This window comes from Tenrec ecaudatus, chromosome 17, assembly GCF_050624435.1.
Source record: "Tenrec ecaudatus isolate mTenEca1 chromosome 17, mTenEca1.hap1, whole genome shotgun sequence".
Classification (NCBI taxonomy): domain Eukaryota; kingdom Metazoa; phylum Chordata; class Mammalia; order Afrosoricida; family Tenrecidae; genus Tenrec; species Tenrec ecaudatus.
In genome coordinates, this window is record NC_134546.1 from 1,208,264 (window position 1) to 1,232,932 (window position 24,669).

The 24,669-nt window shown below is 52.2% G+C and overlaps 1 protein-coding gene across 1 annotated transcript in view; it reads left to right on the forward strand.

The window, feature by feature from the left end:
* The window catches only part of EML6 (EMAP like 6), a 143,447-nt gene that overhangs the window by 15,379 nt on the left and 103,399 nt on the right, over nt 1-24,669 (forward strand). Inside the window, exons 7-10 of the mRNA XM_075536039.1 lie at nt 15,867-16,068; nt 18,406-18,522; nt 19,817-19,954; nt 22,142-22,398. Of these exons, the coding sequence (XP_075392154.1) occupies nt 15,867-16,068; nt 18,406-18,522; nt 19,817-19,954; nt 22,142-22,398 (714 nt within the window). The remainder of the gene's footprint in view (nt 1-15,866; nt 16,069-18,405; nt 18,523-19,816; nt 19,955-22,141; nt 22,399-24,669) is intronic.

Below are 24,669 nucleotides of genomic sequence, written 5' to 3' on the forward strand. Positions count from 1 at the left end.
GACATCTTCTGTTTCATTCTGACCATCGACCTGGAGGTGTCGGGAGCCGTCAGACCCGTCCTGAAGCACAGCAAGCACGCGTGGCAGAGGGGAACTGCCTCAGAGAGCTGTCCAGGCTCCCCTCTTGGCAGAGGCAGCTCTCCAAAGCATTCTCTTGCGGTGCGACTGGGTGGGCTTGAACTTCCAGCCTTTCGATTAGCAACTAAGCGCTTCCCCTTGGCCCGACCAGGGCACGTCATCGTATGCCTATGACCCTGAGTTTTTACAGATAAAGAGGTTGAGGGTCAGAGAAATCACAGAGGAAAGCAGGCAGAGGAGCGCTCGTGGAAGCCCCAGTTGCTGTTCTTTGCCTCCCGGGCAAAGCGGGGGGCGTCTGCTCACCTGGCAGGCATGGCAGGCCCTGGAGCCAGCATGGGAAGGGTGCTCTCAGTGGAACGGGGCCCCTCCCTCAGGAGAAGGGAATGCACGCTGGTGCTGGGACACAGAACCTAGAGGCCTGTGTGAGCCGTCGCTCTGTTTCTCCTGAAGCCCTGGAAGCAGCTAGGCTACTGCCGACCTTCTGCCACCAAATCACGTGGCCGCCATGCTAGGATCTCTCTGTGAACCCTGGGTGGCTTTTGGAGGGTCCAGAGAAGAGAGTACAGACTGCGTGTCCGTAGGGTGTTTTCAAATAGACGTCTTTTTAAAATGGAAGAGCGTCTCTGTGTTTCTGTAGAATGCAAAAGAGAAGTGCACTTCCCGTGGCGTGTTCTCTTCTGGAGGCACGGGGTCCTGGCGGAGATCCGTGTGTGAGGACCACGCACTGGGAGGAGGAGCCCTGGGGCCTCGGCAGGCTGCACGTTGGGCTGCTAACCCGAGGTCAGCGGTTGGAAACTACCGGCTCCTCTAGGGAGAAAGTTGAGGCTTTCTACTCCTCTAGAGAGTACAGCCACAGAAACCCACGGGGGTCGCTAAGAGCAGAGCTGACTCGATGGCAGTGAGTTTGGGTTGGGGGATTAGCAGGAGTAGTTGTAGTTGTAGGATTTGGTGTCTGCAGAGGTGCACGCACAGTGACACGGCCCAGGCGCTCAGGTTCTCTTCCCGGAGCATAAGCCAGTGTGGCTGCACCCTGGACAGCCCTTCAGGCAGATCGAAACAAGCCAGCACCTACCAGAACCACACAAAGCCGCTGTAAGTCTTTGACCGGGAGCCCTGAGACATCTCAATCATGGTAAACCGAGAGTAGGCATCTGAGGTCGCTGATTATCAATCAGCCAAGTGGCACCCTGACCATAGCTGGCTAAATGTTGGGGTCGCTCCAGCCAAAATGATGACTCCTTTTGAGCTGCCACTTCACTCAGCTCATCCAAGAGTTGTATCACATAATTAAGACATAAATTGCTAGGTGTGGGCCACATGGACTCTGCTCTGCTTTGCTGGTCCTGAGCCTCTGGTCCTGCCTCTCTAAAGAGCCTTCAGAGACTGCGTCTAAGTGAACAACTGCGTCTGTCACCAGCGTTTGTCTGGACTGCACACAGCTAAGCCCGGAACAAACTGTGCCCACCCAGAGTCAGAGAAGGACGACAGTGGAGGGCACCCTCAATTTTAGGTCAGCTTCAACAGATTCCCCTCCGACCCACCCTGGCCACGATCAGAGAACCCAGGCTAGCCGCTGAGGACACAGCATGTCTCAGGACGTGGGCATGTGGTACCTGCCTTGAAGTTTGCCAGAGAGGAATTGCATGCATTTAAACGGCTGACTCATGGGGCCGGAGCCTGTCAGAGGGGTGTGTGTGCGTGTGTGTGTAAAACGATGGTTTGATGGCTGTTCTCTCTCGAGAAGACGGGGTGTTCTTCTCCGGAAAAAGGGACAGTCTGGGACGCTCACAGGGGCAGGCCCCCTCTTGGTCCGATAGGCGTGCTAGGCATCAGCGTGGACTCCATGCAGGCAGTGAGGGAGCAAGTCCCAGCTCAGGGTGCCAGGACCAGGGGCGGGGCTGAGGAAGGAGCTCCCAGGGGCTTGTGGGAGACTGCTCAGGGTCCCTTCCCCTCACCACCTTCTGGACTCCTGCAATCTTGGCTCTCCGCCAGCTAGCGTCCTTGACCTTCTATTTCACCATCAAGCCATTGCTCGCTCTCTCACTCCTCTCCTGCATCCCATCCTCAATCACCATTTCTTGTGAGTTCATGGGTTTAATGTGCTGTTCAGCTTTCCGAAACTCGCTGAACTGCAAACCCGTCCACGACGCATCTAGCTCAGTCATCTTCCTCCTTGCAGCGGAGTGCTTGCACCGACCGAGTTGTTGTTCACACCATGACAGAGGGACATGAACGTGCCATCGGGCACCCGTCAGAAGGAACGCTGACCCTTAGTCCCAGCCATCGCTGGAAAACAGGATAAAGGCCCAGGGCCGAGAGAGCGGCAGGCTCCGGGCTGGCATGTTGATGGCTACTCCAAACCCCACTCGGCAGCCCAGTGCTGTCCAGGCCCCGAGCGGCCTGCACCCGCATCTTCGTGCTGGAGCAGGGGGGCTTTGCCCTCTGAGGGGCGTCACACCCCCCTCACACTGAGGGGGTGGGGTGGGGGTGGGGAGAGGAAACGATGGAGTCTGCCCGTCCATCTCTGTGGAAGAGACCTCGGACCAGGCCCTCTTTGCCGTGTTCTCTGCGGCCAGCTGCCCTGGCCACTCTGTGATAGGGGTGGGGCTTCTTGGGCAAGTGAAGGCATGCCTCATGCCAGGCCAGGGTAGGGTGACAAACTATGACAAACACGGGATTTGAGGCAGGATAGAAGAGGAACTGATGCCCGAATAGCAATGAGTACAAGGAAGAAAAGTAAGCGCCATGTAAACGGTTGTCAGGCTGGCTGTCCCTTCCGCCAGCCACCTGTCCTTCAGTCCCTGAGCGTCTGCAGTGTGTGGAGAGGAGGCTGATGTGGAAGGAAGGGGAGTACGAAGGTGTCTCGGTCCCACCCCAACCCCAAACAAACAGCCTGGTTTGCCCAGGGCCACAGTCGTCTGCCTGGAAACGTCTGACCGAAAAGAAGAGTGGGAAGCCAGAAGCTGTTTTGTAACTAAGTTGGGAGTGTGAACGTCTTAACATTCCCTTGTAGAAAGAGCAGTACAGTGGACTTCAGAGGTAGATGTACTACAGGTGATCAAGCCACAGTCTCAACAATCCCAACAGTCTCAACATGGGATGGAGGGAATCTGAAGGTGAATGTCAAGTTCTTGAACTTTCAAGCTGGGGCCGCACTGGAGGTCCACAAGTGGGACTCTCTCACCTTATAGAGAACTAGAGTGAGGCTTGGGAACATTCGCCCCAAGCCCGGCATGGGGCCAGGCCTCTGCTCCCTGTCTCACACCGAGCTTCAGCAGTGCCTGTGGAGCCTGACCATTCTGAAGGCGGATTTACAATCTGGTAAAATCATGAAGCTTTAAATGACAGCACTGGGCGGGAGGGGGGGGGGGAGCCAAGAATAATTCCTACAGCAAGTCAACCAAAATGAACCACAGTGATAAAATGCTTAGAGCTAACACTTTTAAATGAATTGTCTAAAGGAATTCAGTAATCATCACATGGGATAAGACGTATCGTTCACTATCCATTTAATTTTAAAAATCATTTTATTAGGGGCGCTAATACAACTCTTATCACAATCCATACATACATCAATTGTGTAAAACACATCTGTACATTCATTTCCCTCACCATTCTCAAAACATTTGCCCTCCATTTAAGCCCCTGGCATCAGGTCCTCATTCTCCCCCCTCCCCACCCCAGCTCCCCGCTGCCTCATGAACCCTTGATAATTTATAAATTATTATTTTGTCATCTCTTGCCCTGTTCAACGTCTCCCTTCACCCACTTTTCTGTTGTCTGTCCCCTAGGGAGGAGGTCACATGTAGATCCTTATAATCGGTTCCCTCTACCCTCCCAGTATCACCACTCACACCACTGATTCTGAAGGGATCATCTGCCCTGGATTCCTTGTGTTTCCAGTTCCTATCTGTACCAGTGTACATCCTCTAGTCTAGCCAGAGTTGTAAGGTAGAATTGGGATTATGATAGTGGGGCAGGAGGAAGCATTTAGGAACTAGAGGAAAGTTGCATTTTTCATCGTTGCTACATCGCACCCTGACTGGCTCGTCTCCTTCCTGAGACCCTTCTGTAAAGGGATGTCCATTGGCCTACAAATGGGCTTTGGGTCTCCACTCCGCACTCCCCCCCTCATTCACTATGATAAGATTTTTTTTTTGTTCTGATGATGCCTGATACCTGATCCCTTTGACACCTCATGATCGCACAGGCTGATGTGCTTCTTCCATGTAGGCTTTGTTGCTTCTGAGCTAGATGGCCACTTGTTTACCTTCAAGCCTTTAAGACCCCAGACGCTATATCTTTTGATAGCCACGCACCATCAGCTTTCTTCGCCACATTTGCTTTGCACCCGTTTGTCTTCAGTGATCATATCAGGGAGGTGAGCACACAATAAGATGAATTTTTGTTCTTTGATGCCTGATACCTGATCCCTTTGGCACCTCGTGATCACACAGGCTGGTGTGCTCCTTCCATGTGGACTTTGTTGCTTCTGAGCTTTTGATAGCCAGGCACCATCAGCTTTCTTCACCACATTTGCTTATTTACCTGCTTTGTCTTCAGCAGTTGTGTTTGGAAGGTGAGCATCATAGAGTGCTAATTTAATAGAAGAAAGTATTCTTGCATTGAGGGAGTACTTGAGTGGAGGCCCAATGTCCTTCTGCTACCTTAATACTAAACCTATAAATATATGCACATAGATCTATTTCCCCATCCTCATATATAAATATATTTGCATATGGACATGCCTTTATTTAGACCTCTACAAATGCCCTTTGCCTTCTAGCTCTTTCCTTTATTTTCTTTGACTTTCCTCTTGTCCCACTATCATGCTCAGTCTTCATTTGGGTTTCAGTAATTTTTCTTGGTTGCATTGCCCTTGATCACACTCTGTTAATAAATATTGAGTATCTGCTCTGCCCTGAGACATGCCTAGGAACTGAATAGGCAAACTCAGACAGCGCTTTCCAGACATTGCTATTGTATTGACGGTCTGCACATGCATCTGTGTCTGTCAGCTGGTTGACCAGGCTCCTCAGGATCCAAGCTGCCCCTCCTGGACTCTCCTTGCCTCCTCTCCCCTCCCTGTTGTAGGCTCATCATCTTCCACACACGTTACTGCAGGGACCTGCTGACCTAGGGCCTCTCATCTTCCACAAACAGTTCTGCAGGGACCTGCTGACCCAGGTCCCCTCATCTTCCACATACAGTACTACACACATTGCCACAGGGACCTGCTAACCCAGGTCCCCTCATCTTCCACACACGTTACTGCAGGAACCTCCTGACTCAGTCCCCTCATCTTCCACAAACAGTACTGCAGGGACCTGCTAACCTAGGGCCCCTCATCTTCCATACACATTACTGCAGAGACCTGCTGACCTAGGGCCCCTCATCTTCCACACACGGTACTGCAGGGACCTCCTGACCCAGGCCCCTCATCTTCCACAAACAGTACTACGCACATTGCCAAAGGGACTTGCTGGCCCAGGGCCCTTGTCCACTACACGGCAGGTAGAGTGTTTGAACCAGATCACATGATCTCTTCCCTGCATTGATTCCCCATTTCCCCCCGAAAAATAGTCTGCATTCCTTTGACCAGGATGCAGTTCCCTCCCACCGTCAGTCCAGCACGCATCACTGTCCCCAGGAACATACGTGGCTGCTTCCCTGTGTCCTTGAGGCTATTGGCCTCATGACCTTGCTTACAACTGCCTCCACTTCTGGGCATTCCTGTCTCCCATCTCCCAGATCTATGGTTGACCTTGAAACAGGCTGGCTGGCTTGTTTATTGTGTCTATCGCCATTGCCCGTTCCCCGAAAGTGAGGGCACTGATAAGTTATTGTAACAGTACTGGCACGTGCAGACACCTGGGAGCCCTTGGCGAATAAATGAATGAGTGAATGAGTGGTGTGCTGCTTGACTGGAGCATAAAGCCCATGGAGGGGGCTGACAAGCAAGCAGGGGAGGAAGTGCCCACATGCTTGACCCCCGAGGGCTGGTGAGATCAGATCAGAGGAGGGGTGGACAGGCAGAGTGAGGGAGGTGGGTGGTCTGGCCAGGCCCCTATTGCAGAGGGCTCTCCCACTGCAGAGTGCAGAGTGGGCCCCGGGGGAGTGAGCTGGGAGGTGTAAACTTCTTGTTCTTCCCCACTCTCCATAGGGCACAGAGGGTCTCTCAGCCCTGCTCCTCCCAACCAGATGGGGTGACACGACCGGAGACAGGTCTGGTTGCCACCAACGGGTGAAGGAGTGTGTAGAGACTGTGCATGCTGCTAAATAGGCGTGGGACGCCCACCTACAACTAACAATCACCCGACCCCAGATGTCAATTGTGCTGGGTTTGGGAAGCATCTGTGAGACCAACTCACATCTGAGGGCATGCATGCCCTTGTCTACCATGGAAGGAAACAAGCACTGCCTTCAGCCCTGCTGATCCTAGGGGCTGACTCTCTGTACATCTTGGCCCACTTCCATCACCTCTAAGCCTCTAGCTGGCATCTCCCTTCCCATCTGCCGCCCTCGTTCCCTTGCTCCCAGTGGCTCAGAGACATCCCTGCAGAGACATGTAACTTGTTGTGCTGACAGTGTGAGAATGGAGGCTGCGCCCCAGGGGTGCATGCGGAGGCACACTGCAAGGAGACAGGTGCGGTACCCAGACTCCTCCTCCCGGGTCCCCAGACCAACGGAGGTCTGGCTCCTACCTCGGAGGAATTCTCTGGGGAACACCCTTCCGGGTGGCTGCTGAAATGGCAGCCTGCATTTGGGTCTTTCCATGTAGGGGCGCGAGGAGTCAGAATGGGCTCTGCTCAGCTATGTGGCTCTATCAGAACCCCTCCTAGGGCCTCGCAGGTGGGAAGCAGGAGCTGTGTCGAGAAACTTTCCAGGTGACCGCTGCCGTAGGTCTCAGCCAGAGAGGCCACAGGTCAAGGGTGCTGTAGCCAAAGTGCAGGGCCAACCCCTGCTGCACCCAGGCGCAGCGGGCTGTGTGGCAGCCTCGGTGTGAACTCATGGACCCGCCAGCAGCCGGGGCGGGGGGTCCCCAATCAGGGCCTGCATGGGGCAGGATGTTTGCACTGAGGAGCTGTGCTGGACCTGACACCCGGCTGCTACTGCCCTGAAACCCCATTTTGTCGTGGGCCACACATCACAAGGCAGCCCTGCCCCCATGCTCTTGCTCCTCTCCCTTGTGTTTCCTTCAGGTCCCAAGGGAGCTCAGCCTTCCTTGGGGCATCTCAGGGTGCAGGGACCACCTGGAGCCCTGAAGCCAGCTCCACAAGGCATAGGGGTGCGGCGGCCACTCCTCAGGCTCAGAAATCCCCTCTGCCCTTCCCACAGCCCTCTCTTCTCCCATGAGCCTCTGCTTTCCGCCCCATAGCCAGGCACGCCTTCATATTTTATCTTTCATATTTCACTGGTGTCCTAGAGCTACTGAAACACAGGTGCCATGATCCTTTAATACAGTTCCTCATATTGTGGTGACCCCCAACCATAAAATTATTTTCATTGCTACTTTATAACTGTAATTTTGCTACTGTTATGAATCAGGCAACCACTGTGAAAGGGTCATTTGCCCCCCCCAAGGGGTCCCGACCCACAGGTTGAGAACCACTGGCTTAGAAGGACAGAACATTTCCCTCTTGCAGTGTGGTTGACCTGGGATGCACATTCAGGGGGTTGGTACGGCCAGCTTTCCCCAAAGGCGGGGCCTTCCTGGTTCCTCCCAGCTGCTGCAGGCTGGATGCTGCTTGACTGAACAGCCACCAGCGACCAATATCCACAGTGGGTGTGCCTGTGTCTTCTAAACTCAGGACAGCCTCATGCTCACTGACAGCGTCTTCTAAGAGCGTGTCTCCAGTGGTGTGAGCCCCGTGCTGTGCTGGGAAAGGGAGCCTCTGCCGGGTGTGTTCTAGAGGCTCCTTCCTGGCGGATCTGCTGGACTCACTGGGCAGCAGGCCGTTCTGGTAAGGACTTGAGCATATCCTTTTGGCAGACAACACTCAGCCCACCATAAAGTTAGGCTCCTTCGGGAGGCAGCCGTCACCTTGGCTCCCCTGGGCTGGGACTGGGTGGCTTGACTCTGTTGTACGTCTGTGGATTTCCAGTGAGGGATGTGGTCTTCATTTCCTCACTTCTTAACAGATTTGGACTGACCTCCCAGGGCTGGCCCCGGGAACAATGACATTGCCCTCCTCCTAAGTGACCTGCAGCTTCCTGGAGGGGCCAGGGGGTGGCGCAGGGGGTGGGGGGCAGTGTTGAACACACAAGTGGGGAAGGGTGGGTCCTGACCCTGAACCCACTGGCCTTGGACTTCCCAACCCACCAGGGTGGAATTTTCCCACATGTGGTCAAGGACCCGCGGCATTCATCCCATCTGGGGACAGAAGCCTGAGTTCCCAGCAGTCAGATTGGCTATCTGAGGTCACCGTCACTCTGGATGGTTTGTTAGCCTGGCACAGCACGGGGCCCGCACACCAGGCTCTGGGAATTGAGCAACAGAGAGTAACGGCCAGGTGCCATTCTGAGCTAACTAGCTAAGGCTCTCAGTGGGCCAGTCAGTGGATATTTCCCAAGTGGATACTTCCCAAGCCTGAGGGCTGGGAACAACTGCTCTTGGCTTTGGAGCCCCAGAGTGGAGACCAAGATTACACTCCAAACCCTTCCTCACTGCCACCTGCCCTTCCATGGGCTGCCCATTCAGAATGAGCAGGTGAGCTTCTTACAAACTCAGCAAACAAGCACCTGGGAAAGATGGGGAGGGAGCTTAACCTGGGCAGTTGGCTGCTGACCATTCTCCTGCTTCAATGCTTGAGGGCATCTTCCGTTCCATTGTATACAGCGTCCAGGTGTTAGGCTGGACCTTCTACAGAAAGGAATTCAGTGACACTCCTCTGTGCTAAGAAAGAGCTTGGTATCCAGAGGTAATTATAGAGCAAGAAGGCATCCCAGCACCGTCCCGCTCAGCCCGTGAGTCAGTCCTCTCCAGACACATGCAGCACAGAATGGCGGCAAACTGAGAAGCAGAGGGATCATGGCCGGTGGGGGCAGCTTCTGGTGGATCCAAGGCTGCTGGAAGCATGGCAGGGAGGCCTAGAGCCCCTGGGCCGGCAGGTTTGGCTCCACCCCTAACCGGGAGTGCCTAGTTGACATCAAGTCATCCAACTACCACAGTCACCCGACTCTGCTGCAGCCACAAGGACAGCAGTGTGCACTGTCCCTCCGTCCTCGCCGTAGGTCAGCGCTGCTGGTGCTCCCTGGCAGCCGCTCCGAAACAGCTATCTGAGCGCACCTGGAAAAATCCAAACAGATTCAGGTGACGGAATGCATGAGAAGAGTGTTCAGGGCTAGAAGACACGGCTGTTTGCAGGGAACAGGAGCCCCAAGCCTCCCCTGAGTGCATCGGGAGCAGGAACTTGAAGGTGTGCAGGGTGGGACGGGTGTGCTCCTCAAGGATGGGAAGGGAGGCCATCCTTACGCACAACTGAGCGGCACACCGCTGGGTCCTGAGTCGTCCTCACGATGGCTCCTTGGCGCCCATGGCTGCAGCCCCGTGTCCGTCCACCTCGTTGCAGGTCTTCTGCCTTTCACTGTGCCTCCTTTCCAGGGCCTGGGCTCCTGCTCACTTGCCCAGGGCACATGAGCTGCATCTGGCCACCGTGCTTCCGAGGAGCACTCTGTTTGGTATTTCCCCGGACCGGTGTGCTGTGCTTCTGGTGGGCTACGGCACTGGCACAAATCTCTGCCGGCACCATAGTGCATTCTTCTCTGTCTTCGTTCTCCAGTGCCCAGCTTTTTTTTTCTTTAACATTTTATTAGGGGCTCATACAACTCTTATCACAATCCACACATATACATACATCAGTTGTATAAAGCACATCTGTACATTCTTTGCCCTAATCATTTTCAAAGCATTTGCTCTCCACTTAAGCCCTCCGCATAAGGTCCTCTTTTTTCCCCCTCCCTCCCCGCTCCCCCCTCCCTCATGAGCCCTTGATAATTTATAGATTGTTATTTTGTTATATCTTGCCCTATCCGGAGTCTCCCTTCCCCCCCCTTCTCTGCCGTCCATCTCCCAGGGAGGAGGTCACATGTGGATCCTTGTAATCAGTTCCCCCTTTCCAACCCACTCACCCTCCACTCTCCCAGCATCGCCCCTCACACCCTTGGTCCTGAAGGTATCGTCCACCCTGGATTCCCTGTGCCTCCAGCTCCCATATATACCAGTGTACAACATCTGCCCTATCCAGTCCTGCAAGGCAGAATTTGGATCATGGTAGTTGGGGGAAGGAAGCATCCAGGATCTGGGGGAAAGCTGTATTCTTCATTGGTACTACATCGCACCCTGACTGACTCATCTCCTCCCCTAAACCCCTCTGTGTGGGGATCCCCAGTGACTGACAAATGGGCTTTGGGTCTCTACTCTGCACTTCCCCCTTCATTCACTCTGGGATATATATATATATATATATATATATATATATATATATATATATATATAAAATTTTGTTTGGATGATGCCTTATACCTGGGTCCCTTTGGCACCTCGTGATCTATATATATATATATATATAAAATTTTGTTTGGATGATGCCTTATACCTGGGTCCCTTTGGCACCTCGTGATCGCACAGGCTGGTGTGTTTCTTCCATGTGGGCTTTGTTGCTTCTGAGCTAGAGGCCGCTTGTTCACCTTCAAGCCTTTAAGACCCCAGACGCTATATCTTTTGATAGCCGGCAGTGCCCAGATTTCACATGCACACAGGCATTGAGTTGAAAATGCCGTTTGGGGTAACAATGGCTTGGAGAGTCATTCTCAAAGTGACCTCCTTGCCTCCTTGCTTTTCCACACTTTCAAGTGGTTTTGTGCAGAAGATTGACTCTAGTGGTGTGGTGGTTACACATTGGGCTGCTAACTGAAAGACGGGCAGTTCGATGCTGCCAGCCAATACTTGGGAGTAAGATGAGGCTTTCTACTCCCATAAAGAGGTACACTACAGGAAACCCACAGGGACAGTGCTCACCTCTCCCGCTGTGTCACTTGGTGGCAGTGAGGAAATACCCGGAGAACTCTTATTTGGGGAGCTGTGAGTGGGTGGCGTAGTGGGAACCGGAACACAGCTGCAGGCAACGTTGCAGAGGGCCTTGTGGAAGGCTTGCTAAAGAACTCAGCCTTGGTCCATACAAAGCGGGCTAGACATCAGTCTTATCAACCTGTGTGCTGAGCAATAATCCTGCTGGAAGAAGAGCCCTGCATTCGGATTAGAGGAGGGCTAATTACAAACCGGCGATGCGCCGACCTTGCCTGTCAAGCGAGGAGAGCGTGGCACTTGCTGATGACGGTGAAGGACTTCGGCCTTCAGTACGGTGACCACTCAGCGTAAGGAAGACCGAGCTCCGCACCACAGGAAACAGCATCATGATGAAGGGAGAAAAGGTTGGAGTTGGCCAGGATTCTGTCTTGCTTGGATCTATAACCAGTGCTCATGGAAGCAGCTGTCACCTGCTAGAGGACATTTGTATTTTGTTTCTCAGTTTTTGCAATTTTAAAATAGTTTTTGTTCAAGAGTTTTCTTGATACTTTACATTATTTTCCCAGAATAAAGTCCCCAAAGTGAAATTTCTGAGTTAAAGAATAAAAATACCTTTGGGATTTATATGGCTCAATCATTAAGGGGCCTTAGGCTATTTCTTAATGGGAGGAGCTTGAGTGACGCCCCTCCTCCCCGCTCATTGCAAGGCTCCGGAACTGCTCCTTCTCAAGTTCCCCCAGGAGATCCCGGAGCTGCCTGCTTTCAGAGAGTGCTCTTGGGTGAAACTAGTCCCCCGCCCGGAGTTTTAGAAGAAGGCTGGCTTGGTTTCTTGTTCATGTGTTTTGTTTTTCCTAACTAAATGCTTTATCTGAGTTACTCCCCCTCACCCACACAAGAGTGGTTTCGTGCCAGTGTCCATGCAGATGTTGGTCCTGTTTTAATCTCAGACTCCCATGTGGTTTAGCATCTGGGCTGGAGGTTCTATTTTGCAATTAGACATGATTAGAATTTTATATTAGAAAATATATTCTAAAGAATTATTCAATAGCTGATGCAGCAAAGAAGAAATCCATTTCATTGGCCAATAAATAGCTATGTCAAGAAATTGTATCCACATAGCTGTTTTTTTTGTTTTGCAGATTAAGCTAGCCTTTCATTGTAGATTTATTTTTCTTTTTCCATATGTACAATAAATACAATAAATTGAGAAATTCCTTGAGATTTCTTTTGCATCCTACCACATTGCCTGTTTGGGTTCACAATAATGTTGTCTCTGGGGGAGTAAGTCAATTTTGCTTGGTACTTCGTGGCGCTTCTCTACATCCTTCCTTCCTTTTGTTTTGTTTTTCTGCCTCATCTGTTGGCTGTGAGGGCAGTAAAGTGAGGTTTCCCGGTGTGATTGTGGCTTTATTAGTGGCTGGCTTCTTTTTGGTTTCACTTTGTTGTCAGGTAACTAGTCTCAGTGACCTCTCTCCAGCTGAGTGCTGGAATGTGTCATGTGGTTTCATGGTTCTCTCATATTTTGCTTCCTGGGGGAGTTCCTCAGTTTGGTCTTGTAGCAAACTACCCACTTACTCTTTCATCGTTTGCATCGTGCTATTCAAATCACCTATCAGAGTTTCATTTCAAAATGCCAGTGTTTAATGGCCACTAATCTCAATTTGATTATTATGGAGGCCACATCCCCCGTGGCGCTCTAATAATTTTAATTATGCTCCTGCTAATGTCTTGTTCATTTTGGCTTTAGTGCATTATTATTTCTTGGTATCAGCTCATCCATTTGTTGAGTCTTGCTTGGTCCTTAGCTTTCATAGCTTTGTCTTTCCTCAGCTATTCAGTGAATCTTGTTTGTGCATGTATCGCTCTGGTTTGTTTGTTTCTGTGGCTATTATAGGTAAAAGCTGTGTCTATTTTCAGGAATCTACCTCCAAGGTAGTCTACCTCCAACATCCATGCAGTCTACTACCTCCACGGGGTACATTGACACACTGGCTGCAACCATGGGCTTCAGCCTGGGAACAATTCTGAGAACGGCTCGAGACTGAGCTGGGTTGTATTATGTTGTTCATTGGGTGACTGTGCGTCAGAACAGACTGGATGGCACCTAACAACAGTGCCAAGGTTGTTGTTTGGGCAGGGAGAGCGTGTAGAACACGTGCTGGGCAGAGTGAGCCAGCAGCTGAATTCCTGGATATGGTGGTCTCTGTGGGCACTCAGGAACCCTGGTGGTGCAGGAAGGTAAGCAGCATTGGCTTGCTAACTTCAAAGTCATCGGTTCCATTATATCAGCTGCTCCTCGGGAGAAAGATGAGGCTTTCTACTCCCATTCAGCCACAGTCTTACACCCCAGAGGAAGCTCCCTGCTGTCCTGTAGAGCTACTGTGAGTAGGAATCAACTCAGCAGCAGTGAGTCTTGTTTTGTTTTATTTTGATGGGAGCACCAGACTGCTGAGTCAGTCTTTCTCGTGAACTAGAAGCCCACCCTCACTCATCTTTGGCTGGCTGCCTGCCTTGGAAGAGGGGAGTGAGACAGTGAGTTGGGGACATGGTCTCCTGCTAGGTGACATTCTTGCTTCAGATTCAGTCAGCCAATTCTGTTAGCTGCTTCAGCAGCCTCCTCCACCATCCACCTTGAGGATTAACGTTCTCCAATATCCTCCCCTTCTTTGCGGAAATCTTCTCTTACAGATATTTCTTGCTTCATCCTGTTTCGAATGACAGTCAATGCACATGGAAGCTGCATTTACGTCTCTAGTGCCTTCTTCCTTTGTCTCCTCCAACCTGGCTCTGTCCTTCTCCCGTTCTTTAAGGGGCTTGGGTCTCCTTCGCCATCATTCTCTCCCATCGAATTGAAATCCTCCAGGCGCCTGTATTGCAATATGCAGTAGTCTGGAAGCAAACTAGCACTATTCTCAAGCATGCCTGTGTTACTTGATTTTGCCTGTGGAGAAACTACTTTTGCTTCCATCAAATCAGAGGTTAATGGACAGCCAGGGCTCCTCCTGGATGGCCATGATCTTACCAGCCAGGTCTGCACACAGCATGGGCCGAGGCGAGGTGGGGTGGAGACCCGGCAGGAGGCTCACGACCCACATAGCTGTTTTAATGCCCCCTTCTCCTCTCCAAGGTGCCCCTGTCTGAATGACAAAGGACAGTCGGCACAATTGTAGTGGACGGTGTACAGGGAGGAAAGCTCAGCTGCCAGCGCATCATCTTACTGATCTATATAACTCACCTATGACATACTTCCAAACCTCAGTCATATTTAAAAGGGCTGTACAACCATTACTCCAGTTAGCTCTAGAACATTTCCTTCCTTCTAGTGCTCATTGTTATTAGCTCCCATTTCCCTCTAACCTCCCCACCCACCACCCCAATAAGCCATCAGTCCAGCAGTTGCTGTCTCTATAGATATACCTGTCCTGGGTTTCAAATACTGGAAAACATGCCCCCCAAAACACATGATCAACTGCAGTAGCAAAATAAATCAGAGAGGAAAACTCCATCAAGAACAAAAGAAAAATTAAGAACTAGAGCAGCTACTAATGGGTCAAAATGGAGATCAAATGATCCGGTATTACCTTCTAACCTGCCCTTGTCTGTCATCGTTTAGCTTACAATACTCTCTGTCTGACAGCAAGGCCGTCCACATCCCGAACTTGCCCAGAAGGAATTCTTGGGAGGCTTGATCCCTGTGGAGACCTTGCAAACGGATTTGGGGTTACCACTGTCATCTGTAGCCTTCTGCAAATCAGGTGTTGACAATGTCAGTGCGGACACCGTTCCCTCAGTCAGATTTGGATTTGTCCCCTAGGCTTTGCCAAGTCCTCCCTCTGAATTGCCTCTGGGTGGACACAACTGGCAGCCTTTCCGTTAGTAACTGAGCCGCAGGGTTGCTGGCTGGCCAGTTAAGCAGGACGAAAGGCCAGGCCCTGCCACTTCCAGCACCCGCGTTTAACGTTAGCCAGGACTGGGACGGCTCCAGGGTGTCTAATGCAGGCAGGTAAATAAACAGGTAAGCCAGGCTCCTGCCAACCCAGCAGGAAGGGAGGGGGCGGTGGGAAAGATCGGCCTGCCTGGAAAGCGGGCATCAACAGTGGGCCTAGAGGGAGTACTACACGCATAGGGAAGATTACGTAAATGCTGAAGCCAACCAAGAGTAACATCCTCCCCGACAACTGTCTGCTGGTATCGTGTGATGGAAATTAAGAGTGTCATTTGCATATTCTGGGGCACAGTGCATCTGCTTATCCAGCAGAAGGAGTCGGTTCTGATCAAGTGCAGGCAAACCTTGCCTACTAGGCTAATGAGTTCTTCTCTGGTGTCACCACATAGCACTTTAATACAATGCTGGCACCCGAAAGATTGAAGCGATTATTTTTCCCAGCGCAAGCCAGAGGGAGATTATTTCAGAGAGGGTGAGCATCTCCTGAAGATGGCTCAGATTCCTCTTAAGCGCAGTGCTATACAGATGGATCCTGCCATAGAAACACAGAGCCAGGTCCGACTGGAAAGCATAGCGGGGCTTTTGCAGGACGGTCGGGGGGGCTAGGGTGGAGGGCATGCCACCCCACCGCTGTGAAGAGTCGAGCAGACCCCCGTGGGGTGTGGCGTGGGCCTCCTCCATCAGGAGCTTTCACAGTGTGCTCTCGTGAGAACCCACCGCATGAGACAGGCAGCGGGCACGCCCCTGCGTTTGGAAGAGGTGCAGTGTGGAGGCTCACATGGGTTCGTGATCGGACATGTCTGTTCTTGGCAGGCCTCTCTATCCGGAGCGTGTGCTGGAAAGCAGACCGTCTGCTGGCGGGGACGCAGGACAGCGAGATATTCGAGGTGATCGTGCGAGAGCGGGACAAGCCCATGCTGATCCTGCAGGGCCACTGCGAGGGGGAGCTCTGGGCCCTGGCCCTGCACCCCAAGAAGCCGCTGGCCGTGACAGGCAGTGACGACCGGTCCGTCAGGTGAGACCACCACCACCCTGCTGACTTCCTTGAGGTAACACATTTATCACCCAAAAAACTCAACGGCCATCGAGGTGATGCCGATGCCGCCGACTCACGGCCAGTGGCTCTGCAGTTCAGGGCAGAACTGGCCCTGTGGTTTCCCAGGAGGCAACTCCATGGGAGCAGCAAGCCTCGTCTTTCTGCTGCGGAGCAGCTGGTGGTTTAGAGAGTGCGACGCAGGGCTCCCGGACTTGCTTCATGAGAGGAGAAACCGCAGGGGAGAACCACAGCCTTTCCTAAAGCAACGCTAAGGTCCTGACTTCAAACCGCCCCATGGCTACATTGTTACTATTTTGCTTTGGCTCTACCTTAAGTGGTGGAAATGCGATTAGAAGTGAAAAGTCACCCACTCGTTACTGATTACCTTGGCTTCTAGCTTTTTCAAGTTGAAGGTGGGGGCTAGGAGCTCACCTGTGGAAGGGCCTCTTTTCCTCTGGTCCGGCCAGCCCTCTGCAGGGGCCTCGCCCGCTTCCTCACCTGGCTTTTAGGAGGCCCGGACTCCCTCCTGGATGTAGATTTCCAAAGCTGCCTGTGGTGCGTAAGGAACTGCTTCTCTTGGAAGTCTCAGGTGGAAGTTGAACATTGTCCTAAATGCTGGTTCCCGTTGTATGAAGACCCCGGGAGCCTTGCCTTTGAGCACAGTACTGGGAAGACGAGGGAAGGAGTCTCCATCTAGGATTCTGCTGACTGCTGGAGGGATCCCATCATAAGCCATTGAAGTTTGAGTTGAAGATTCTCAACGCCGATTTTAGGCTTTGCTGTTTTTGTTAGAGACTGTGAACTCAGCTTTCACGCATAGCCACCCTACGCACTACAGGACGGAACCATGCCTGCCCCCGCTCCGTCTGCCCAGTGGCTACAGCCAGTGCCAACCCTTTTCACTGACCCTCGACTGCACCAAGCACGGTGCCCCTGGAGTCCTGTCCAAGGTCTGAGACACAGCCCTTGCTTCTAAGGAGCATCCTGGCTGCCCCAGGCTGCACTCTCATGGGTTCGTCCTTCGGGCGGTATGGTCCATGGTCTACTTCATCTTTTTCCCCTTCACCAGACCCCAGGGTGTCCATTCTTTTTTGTTCTCCCTTGTCCACTGTCCACCATTCACCTGTCTGTCAGCTTGTCACAGTTACTGCCTCTAGATTCTAGTGGCTACACTCGGACGTGATCAACTACACCACAGCCACTGCCCCTCCCCTGCTCCTGGTCCGTGCGTCTGTGCATCTAATCCAGAGGCAACCATGTGATCGTTTGGCCCATTTCTCACCTCTACAAGCGCTGATGTTTCATCAGCCTAATCCAGACCAGGAAAGACAGCTACAGTTGTCTCCTCATGTGACATCAATGTTTCCTTTGGCTCACGTGTCTCTTTGGTTGCTTCTGTACATGTCTGTCCCCCCTTCCTTTCCCCCCTTATTCTGAGTTTCCCCAGAGCAGCAAAAACAATGCCATTAAGTGATCCAAACACCTGCAAACTCCATTCATCACCCCCTCCCCACCCCCTCCGCCCAGCACCTGGGAGGGACCGCAGCAAGGACCCCACAGTCAGGCTGCTTAAGAACAGCGTTGAGAGCAAAAATTGCAAACATCCTTCAAGGGGCCCTGGCTGCCAGGGCCTAGCCAACGCCGCCGATCCATCAACTCGGCTATTTTTTGTAATATATTTTTATACTGAGTATTGGAATGTAGGATGCGTGTGAGTCAGCATCTTGGGAGAGAACAACTCAGTGGCCTCATAGGGTGAGGCCTGCACCCAGAGACGGACACCGGGGTCGGCAGGGTCGGCGAGAAGGAGGAAGATCCCCGGTGGACAGACTGGGTGACAGCGGCTGCAACAATGCACTCAACGTGGAGGTGGCTGGGATGATGCCGCGGCTGGTGGCGGCAGTCCACCATGTGGCTCCTTGGGTTATCGTGGCCTGGGTTGCAGCCCACTCAGCACCTGACGGCACCAACCACGGCCATGTGCCAAGGCCGCAGCAGCCGTTGCCTGGTTGGCGTCCCTATGGGAGGACAGCAGTGCTCACATTGCTCCTCATGGCACCAGGCTAAAAGCAGCAGGGCAGGACACAGGCCACCTCGCACCTCTGTGCTGAGGGGGGCACTGCCCCCGGGGCGCAGGACGCACTGTACCTCCATTGCAAACCTCAAGATGCTCAGTGCCTGGAGGCAACGACTTTGTGTGTGACGAGAAGGCTGTCTTAAGAAATAAACTAATGGGGGCGGCCTCTGAGGGGACACAGAGAACCGCTGCCCACACGGGGAGGATTTTTCCCCGCCTCCATCGCCGCTAGCCGCTAGGACTCGAGCTCGCCAGCATGTCTGTGGTGCCGCCGGTTGGCCTCGGGGCGTCAACCAGTTCGGCAACAAGTACATCCAGCAGACCAAGCCCCTCACGCTGGAGCGCACCATCAACCTGTATCCGCTTACCAATTACACTTTTGGTACAAAGGAGCCCCTCTATAAGAAGGACAGCTCTGTGGCTGCCCGATTTCAACGCATGAGGGAGGAATTCGATAAAATTGGAATGAGAAGAACTGTGGAAGGAGTTCTGATTGTGCACGAACACCGGCTACCCCGTGTGCTATTGCTGCAGCTCGGAACAACTTTCTTCAAATTACCTGGTGGTGAACTTAATCCAGGAGAAGATGAAGTTGAAGGAAGAAAGAAACTAATGGGCAGAGGTCAGATACCACCATCGTAAATAGCGTGTGAACCCTTTAAAACAAACAAAAAGCCAGACTCGCTGCTATTGAATGGATGCCTATGTATGGAGACCTGAGAGAACAGGGTGCCCTTCCCCTGTGAGTCTTAAATGATCGGTTCTGATTGGTGCCCTTTGAAGGCCTGGGTTAGGTCTCCCAGGAGTGGGGCATGGGAGAACCTCACCGCTGTCAGCTCCTTGTCAGCTGTTCGCACCCCTCGGTCCCCTGTCCCTAGCTGCACTGTTTATGGGTCAGGAGCACGGTGCTGTCACAGCTCCACTAAGAGAAGGCCTTCAGTAAGAGGTGCCAGGGAACCCCACCCTTTGATGCCTGGGGGCGCTGGCAGAGTCGTACCCCGCCACGGTGAATGCCTTCTTCAGCGGTCTCAGTCACCCCTCTTCCCCTCAGATAGGTTTTCTGTCTGAGGAGGCTGTCCAGTGAACTGTGCACGTCAGTAACACAGCTGCTAGAAGCAGGGGAAATAACCCAGTGAGCAAGGTAAGCACGGAATTACTTGTGCTTACTGACCAATCTAGAGTGAACAATGCCTCCTGGTTTCACCAGTGATACCTCGGAGCGAAATCCTTGAGGTGGTGCAAAAGTGTGCAGCTGTTCACTGCAGATTAGGAAGCACACGTAAGCCTGTGCTTATCTTGCACTTAGGTAAACTGGACACTTGACCAGAAAGTACTAGTATGTACACACGCACATGTATGCACACAGCCAGCTCACTGGTCATTAACAACGAGTGGCCTAAGTAAAGAACAATTTCACTTTTCCAAAGAAAAGGAAAGTACGATTTGGCGTGGGTTTGTGTTTAACATCTCCTTGTTCTGTGAGGCTCCAAATCTTCATGGATGTCCACTTCCCGGGGCCCCTGGCAGGCTGGACGAAGGGCCCAGGGCAGAAGCTGAGTCCTCTCTTGCTCGGCCAGCGTGTGGTTGGCAGGTCTTCCTGCTGCAGGCTGACTGACCAGTGACCATGTGCCCCTCTGTCCTTGTGCTCAGACTGTGGAGCCTGGCTGACCGCACCTTGATCGCCCGCTGCAACATGGAGGAAGCAGTCCGCAGCGTCGCCTTCAGCCCCGATGGAGCTCAGCTTGCCCTGGGCATGAAGGACGGCTCTTTCATTGTTCTCCGGGTCAGGCATGTACAATGTTGGCCGCAGCAGCGAGGAATGCGGTCGTTAGCCCTGAAGATGCGCCTGCTCATCGTGCACACTGGATCTTAGCAAACTAATGTCCACTCATCCCTTCTCCATAACCCAGGGACCCAGAGCTCTCTGGAAAGGCACCCTCCGCAGTCACTGAGTTCCGTAACCAGGCACCCAGAGCCCTCTGGAAAGGCACCCTGCTCAGTCACTGAGTTCCGTAACCCAGGCACCAAGAGCCCTCTGGAAAGGCACCCTCCGCAGTCACTGAGTTCCATAACCCAGGCACCCAGAGCCCTCTAGAAAGGCACCCTCCTCAGTCACTGAGTTCCATAACCAGGCACCCAGAGCCCTCTAGAAAGGCACCCTCCTCAGTCACTGAGTTCCATAACCCAGGCACCCAGAGCCCTCTGGAAAGGCACCCTCCGCAGTCACCGAGTCCCATAACCAGGCACCCAGAGCCCTCTGGAAAGGCACCCTCCGCAGTCACTGAGTTCCATAACCAGGCACCCAGAGCCCTCTGGAAAGACACCGTGCTCAGTCACTTACTTCGTTGGCAGCACAGGGGTGGAGGGGAAGCTACGTGGAGTCCATCGGTCCCTTAGTAGGGATCTTCACACGAGAGGTGTTGTGCGGCAAAAAGGGCTGTTAAGACAGCCCTGGGGGGAGGGGGGTGTTATGTGACGTGAAACCTGACATGCTAAAATCCAGTAAACACACACGTGGGGAGACCCCTCCAGTCCCCAGGGCTTGGGGATAGGAGTCAGTGCCCCAGGGTGGTCCCTGGCTGATGTGTGCAGATAAGCAGACTCCTTTGATAGCCAAAAGTTTGGCTGCTGGATCCCACCAAGAGGCACCTTGGAAGGCAGTCCTGGCCGGGCTCTTTCCCAGACCCTCAGCCTTTGAGACCACTGTGACCGCAATTCCACTCGGAAGCTCACGGGGTCGCCACGGGTCACACCTGACCCGACGGCAGCCAGTCCTGGTGCTGCTCGTAAGCTAAGAGGAAGCAAGAAATATGCTTGCAGTGAGCGCCCCCATTCGAGAGTAAAATCTCCTCACTCACAGCCAGCAGTCGTGGAATAGCGCCTAGATAGGCACCGGGCCTCATTCCTCGGGACTGAAGCCATGACCCCTGGGAACGCATCTGAACGCGGTCTTCCTCGCTTGGTTTCTGCACTGTGTCTATAGATACATCTGTGTTCAGTTTCATAAACAGAAAAACATACCCCCAAAATAACAAGTCTAACAACAATAACAGATTAAATGGGGGAAATCTCAATAGAAAAGGAAGTAGAACATATAAAAATTAGAACATATTTTTTAAAGGTAAAAGGGAGATCAGAGGATGAGATGTCCATTTTTAAACCAGCTCTGTCTGCAAGAATCCACTTTCCACTGCGCTCTGCCTGGCAGCAAGGCTGTCCATGTCCCTGGTCCGTGGTCAGGGAGGATTTGCCAGAGGCTTAACCCATTTGTAGTCCCCCACCTTTTTTTTAAATTTAGCTGAAACAACTTTTAAATGGACTGAAATGGAGATCTAATGATGAGACTACATTTTAACCTAACCCTATCTGCCATGATCTACTTTACAGCACCCTCTCTGTGGTAGCAAGGCTGTCCATTTCCCTCAACTGTGGTCAGAGGGCAGTCACCGGAGGCTCAGTCTATGTGTGGACCCTCCAAATGGATTTGAGGCTTCCGCTGTTGCCCACCAAACCAGATGTTCATAATCTAAGCTCGGATACATTTCCTCCTTTGGATTTGAATCACACTGTAATAATTGGATCATACAGGCTGGTGTGCTTCTTCCACATGAACTTCGTTGATGTCAAACTTCTATACTTTTAGTGAAGAATTTAGTAGGAGGAGGAAAATACACAGCTATGGTTAAATGATATACACATTTCCTGCTTAAGATTTTAAAAGGCTGTGTGTGTGTGTGTGTGTGTGTGTGTCTGCTTTGGCACCCTAAAGAATTGTTTTAAGTGTCTATTATTAAATTTTGAAAACTGGCTATAAGTTTTAAATGATGTCATTTTAGATTTTTTGTTTTCTCAGATGTGAATCTGTTATCTGTCCCCTTCTAAATGTTTTCTCTGATGCGTAACATACTATGAAGCGGGGCTTAGGGATTCTGTTTCTAGGTCTGCTACTTATCACGTTGCTTTCCATTCCGGCAGAGACATGACAGAAGTGATTCACATCAAAGATCGTAAAGAAGCCATTCACGAAATGAAGTTCTCCCCAGACGGGTCTTACCTCGCGGTGGGATCCAACGACGGCCCTGTGGACGTCTATGCGGTCTCACAGCGGTACAAGAAAATCGGAGAGTGCGTCCAGTCCCTGAGCTTCATCACCCACATCGACTGGTCTCTGGACAGCAAATACTTGCAAACCAACGACGGGGCAGGAGAACGGCTGTTCTACAAGATGCCGTGTGAGTTGCCCCGGCAGAGGGTCCTTGGGAGAGAAATTCTAAACAGCATACATAAAACATTTACCTTACCTACTCGAGTATAAGCCAACCCGCATATCAGCTGAGGCACCTAATCTTACCACCAAAACTGCATTAAGAAATGTACGGAAAAGCTCAGCTTATATACGAGTGTATATGAACTGAACTTTTCTAGAAAAACTCTGAACCCAAAGAGGATATAGGAGAATGTCCCTGTGATTTCAGGAAGGGGGTATTTCTGAAACCAGACCCCCAAGCTCAGAGACCCCAGCAATCCCAGCAACAGGTGACAGAGCTGCGTGGGCAAGAAAGAATAGTAAACCCGGGCACAATGAGATGGACCATCCCTGCCAACCGAGAGGATGGGCCTCCCTGGGTGTAGATGCTTGCCGTGTCACCGCGGGGAGAACACCTGTGTGACAGGTGGAGGACAGGGAGCAGGCCTGCTGGGGCATAGACGTCCCAGGGGCAGTAGAAAAACGGGCAGTTGACAAGGCCAGCAAGTGGACGAATTAGCTCCCTGATGGATAAATAAAGATCAGTGAGACACCACGTTGCACTATTTTAATCGGCAAACCCAGCCCGCAGTCAGTGTCACAGAGAAACCCCGTGCACTGCTGTGAATTCGAGCCCACGGCTGCCTGCTGCCGCAGCACTGGTAACAGCCAGGAAGGAGACGCGTGTGGGTGCTTATCCGCAGCAGGGCCGCTTGATTTAATGCACTGCAGACTTACAGCACACATCACTTATAAGAAATTAAGCGAGAGCGACGGTGTCAGTAGGACACATCTCAAAATGCCATGCTGAGCAGACAAAAGCCAGTTGAGAATGAGAGTACAGTGTATGGCCTTTCGATAAAATGTCCAGGGCACGAAAATCAATTCTGTATGGATTTTACAAACATGCGCATTCTTTTTAACGCATGCGGTGATGAGCACCGATGTCGAGGTACTGGCTACTTCTAAGCAGAGAGAGAGAGAGAGAGGCGAGACTGGGGAGAAATGCCCAGTGGGTTTTGACTGTCCCTGAAGTCTCTTCTCTCAAAGAGATTCTGTGGACAAAGACCAACCTTCAGGTGTGTAGCGGACGGGTGGTGTACACCCATGTCCAACACAATCGTCTGTTCTTTCCTGTGCGTTTGAAGTATTTCGTCTTTAATATAGGAATGTCTGAAAGACCAGGAGCCTTCGGGAAGTTTGTGAGGAAATCCCATTCTCTCTGAGGCCCGTTTCCCCAGGAACTTCTTGACGTCTCCTCATAACTGTACGGTCGACTTCTCAGGGAGGGGACGTGAATGACTGTTGAGTCCATTGGAGTCTGAGACATGGGCCGTTCTTCCCCGCTCCTCGCCCACCTCCGCGTTCACGATTCTCCTCTCAAAGTTTAACTGAATGAGTGAGGTGATATACAGAAGTGTCCTCCTGTGACTGCCTTACGCACGCATTCTGCCGCAGGAGGCGGAAGCCGGTGGACGCAGGTGAACTTGATCGTCCGTGGGTGTCTGCTAGCAGGACACTGTACTCCCATCGCCATCAAGATGTCGGGGGGGAGGGGGGGTGACAGTTTCTGCAGGTGACCAGGTTTCTGCCAGCACCAAAAGCAACAGGGCTTTCGATCGAAGCTGGGTGTGTCCTTGAGGCACCCCAGCAGCTTCCAGGGCCAAGACACTGCCTGCGCACGCAAGAGCACATGCAGAGGGCTCTCCGACTCTCTTCCCCAGTGGGGCATGTTCACTCCATGATGTCTGTGCTGTTCATTATCTAAAAGAGCTTAAGTCCGCTCATCTTATTGAGGGAACGTCAGCATCTAACAGCCCCAGCCTCCTTGCTGTGGTGGTTACACATTCCGCGGCCAACCACAAGGTCCGCCGTTTGAGCCCCTCAGCCGCTCTGAGGGACAAAGAGTTGGCTCTGCCCCGGTCAAGAGTCATGGTTTCAGAAACCCAGAGGGCAGTTCGAGTTTGTCCTAGAGGACTGTGCAGAGTCCTGACCGGTTCGCTCTGATTTGGAAGCCGCCTTGAGTGTGAAAGTCGAAAGTTCAGAGTCAATCTAGCCAAACGTGCTCAGGTGTGGTGAAATGTGCAATCACACGCACAACTTAAGGCCTCCCTGTTAATAAAATAAAGCGCTTATATCTAAGTAATCGAGGGCAAGTACGCTTCTGCAGTCTGAGACACATTTAGTACAACGATCATTTTCTCTCTGTTCTCCTTTTCCATTCGGAACATGCACCTGCTTTAAGCGCTGCTGCAGC